The sequence below is a fragment of the Mauremys reevesii genome, linkage group 1 (assembly GCF_016161935.1).
Source record: "Mauremys reevesii isolate NIE-2019 linkage group 1, ASM1616193v1, whole genome shotgun sequence".
Taxonomy (NCBI): Eukaryota; Metazoa; Chordata; order Testudines; family Geoemydidae; genus Mauremys; species Mauremys reevesii.
Genome location: NC_052623.1, coordinates 99,401,577 through 99,404,560, shown reverse-complemented (window position 1 = coordinate 99,404,560; position 2,984 = coordinate 99,401,577). Strand labels below are relative to the sequence as shown.

Here is a 2,984-nt window from a genome sequence, read left to right as displayed (position 1 = left end):
TAGTTGGAAGCTCTGGGAGCCGCCGCCGAGCTCCAAGTTGGAACCTGATCCCGGGACTCGGCGCTGAGCGGGGCCGCTGGTTCCTGCCCGGCCGGCGCGGCTCGCCTGCGCGCTAGGGGCCGCAGCAGGAGGCGTCGCTGAGCCCGGACCAGAGTGGGGGACGATTCCCCCCTCCCCCCCCCCCCGCAGCAGGCGAAGGAGAAGAAGCGAGTATGTCCGAGGGGAAAGCGGCTCGCAGCGGCTCGCCGGGGGCAGCGATCTGGCTGTGAGCGGCAGGGACCCGGCCAATCGCCAGCCTCGCGCTAAAGCGGCCCGGGGAGGAAAGCGGACAGCTCCCGCCGCCCCTGCCACACGCCCTGCGTCCGGAGAGCGCCGGCCCGCGGTTTGTTTGCAGGCTCGCCATGGGTAGGACTCTGTGATCATTGCGCGGCTCGCCTTGCACGGAAGGAAGCCGCCGTGTCTCCCCTGCTCCCCCCGGCCGCTGTCAAATGACAAGTCCCCGAGAAGAGTTGAGCTAGTGGAAGGGGAAGGGGGGATGTTTGCACTTTTCCGTTGTTCCCTTTGAACTCTGGGGGCACCAGCATCCAACCCGAGCGGCGTTTGGAGAGAGTTTCAAAATCCTGCTTGAGACAAGAAAGAAACTTCCCGGCGGAAAGAAGAGACCCGAGCCCGGGACAGTCTCCTGGCGGGGGGCCAGCTCTGGACGGAGAGGAAAGCGGTGCAGGGGGGGACCTGCCGTTTGGGACATCGGCTTTCAGGGTGCGGAGAGGAGCCCGAGGTTGGGGCCATCTGGAGCCCAGCAGCCCCCAGGTGCGGGACTTTTCCTCCCGGGAGGCCGAGAGGGAGGAGCGGCCCGAAGTTGGTGCTGCAGTTCCCGGGCTCGTTCTGCTGCGGAGCAAAGATTGATTTTCTGCGGGCTGCGAGCGGCGGGGGAGAGGTGACCGGGGCAGGCGGCCGGCAGCGCGGGGTGGGCTGCAGCCTGCAGCAGCTGCAGGGCTTGCCGGGGGCCAGCATGTCCAAGCCGGTGGATCACGTCAAGAGGCCCATGAACGCCTTCATGGTGTGGTCCCGGGCGCAGCGCCGGAAGATGGCCCAGGAGAACCCCAAGATGCACAACTCGGAGATCAGCAAGCGCCTGGGGGCCGAGTGGAAGCTGCTCACCGAGGCCGAGAAGCGGCCCTTCATCGACGAGGCCAAGCGGCTGCGGGCCATGCACATGAAGGAGCATCCCGACTACAAGTACCGGCCCCGCCGCAAGCCCAAGACCCTGCTCAAGAAGGACAAGTTCGCCTTCCCGGTGCCCTACGGCCTGGCGGATCCCGACCACCCGCACGGGCTGAAGGCGGCCGGGCTGCACGGCGGGGCCGGCGGGGGCCTGGTGCCCGACTCCCTGCTGGCCAACCCGGAGAAAGCGGCCGCCGCCGCCGCCGCCGCAGCCGCCCGGGTTTTCTTCCCCCAGTCGGCGGCCGCCGCCGCCGCAGCCGCCGCCGCCGCGGCCGCCAGCAGCCCCTACTCGCTGCTGGACCTGGGCTCCAAAATGGCAGAGCTCTCGTCGTCCTCCTCCGCCTCGGCGCTGCCCTACGCCTCCTCCCTGGCCTACCCCGGCGCCGCGGGAGCCGGCGCCTTCCACGGGGCCGCCGCCGCCGCCGCCGCTGCCGCCGCCGCCGCCGGGGGGCACACTCACTCGCACCCGTCCCCGGGCAACCCCGGCTACATGATCCCCTGCAACTGCAGCGCCTGGCCCAGCCCGGGCCTCCAGCCGCCCCTCGCCTACATCCTGCTGCCCGGCATGGGCAAGCCCCAGCTGGACCCCTACCCGGCAGCCTACGCGGCGGCGCTATGACAGCCCCGCCGTGCGGCGCACTCCCCGCCTCGGCTCCCGGGAGAGCCGCCGGGCCCTGCGGACAGGTGCCGAGGGACGGGCGCCGGCAGCTGCGGACTCTGCGACGGGGAAGGTGCAAGGGCGGAACGGGGGCGAGTGGCCGTGTAAACGGGAGCGTTTCTGCCCTGCGCTCCTGCCGCAAACTTCTCGTTGCTCCAACAGCAGGTGGTGCCTGGCTGGCCCTCCTCGGACCTGTTGCGTGTTGCCCACAGACACCATTGAGAAGAAACTCCCTAGCTAGAGGTGGCTCCCCCATCTGCCCCCCCCCCTTTTTTTTTTAGAATTGGTGTGTTGCATGCAGCCTTTGCAGATACCTGAGCTGAAAGGGCTTGTTCTCTCACTGGTTTCTCCCCAAGTGAATCTTCCTTTGCCTGGCTTGGCTCGCCTCCCGCCCCCCCCCGCCAATCTGTGCTATTTGAACTTCTCCAAAACGTCCTCCCGCAACACCGCCACCGCCAAAAAGGGGTCAAATTGTTGACAGAGTGGAGGGACAAATCTGGCGTTTGGATCTGAAATGTTTCCTCTGTTTTATATCAAGTCCTATGCGAATGGGAGCAGGAAACACACACAAAAAATAGACTGTAAGGTGAAATACTGTCCCTCTGATCTCCCCAGCCCTTCCGCTCCCCTTAACATAGCCCACACGACTTCCTGACGTCCTCTTCTATGGGACATTCATACAAATTTCGTTCTTAATTTACAGCCTGTCTCTCTTATTTTTCCCGATCCTTAGGTCTCACCTTATGACTGTAAATTTGTAAATTTCTGTGGAAACGTTAGGTCTTTGATTGAACATACGTTGCTTCCTTTGCCCACATTTGAGTCAGTTTTAGACTCAAAAAAAAATGAACGCCTTTCAGAGTAAATACAAATATTGCGTCGCCATTTAAGGATCGCAATTTTATCTAAGGTTAAATCAGACTTTTTGTCTGAGTGATAATTATATATTTATTATTTAGCTTAACTGAAACAGAGGTTGTTTTGACAGCAGAAGAATATTCTCATGTTCAAAGAACCGTTCTCTATCAAACATGAAGTGTTTAAATGTGTTTTGGAGTACCCTTCCTACCTGCTTAGGTTATTTTTAGAGCAACTGCAATTC

General features: G+C 62.2%; 1 protein-coding gene across 2 annotated transcripts; it reads left to right on the top strand.

Annotated features, from left to right (window-relative positions):
- Positions 1-941: 941 nt before the first annotated feature.
- On the top strand, positions 942-1,843 carry SOX21 (SRY-box transcription factor 21). 2 transcript variants are annotated; one of them, XM_039513768.1, is made up of 2 exons: positions 942-1,378; positions 1,460-1,843. In XM_039513768.1, the coding sequence occupies exons 1-2, from the start codon at positions 1,013-1,015 to the stop codon at positions 1,841-1,843; spliced, it is 750 nt and encodes a 249-aa protein (XP_039369702.1). In that variant the 5' UTR covers positions 942-1,012. The 2 variants fall into 2 exon arrangements, with proteins under 2 accessions (XP_039369702.1, XP_039369694.1); XM_039513760.1 differs by having other exon boundaries at positions 942-1,843.
- The last annotated feature ends 1,141 nt before the right edge of the window (positions 1,844-2,984 follow it).

Excerpts from the sequence above, each read along its gene's own strand:
- SOX21 (XM_039513760.1), top strand. The coding sequence starts at position 1,013 with ATGTCCAAGCCGGTGGATCACGTCAAGAGGCCCATGAACGCCTTCATG.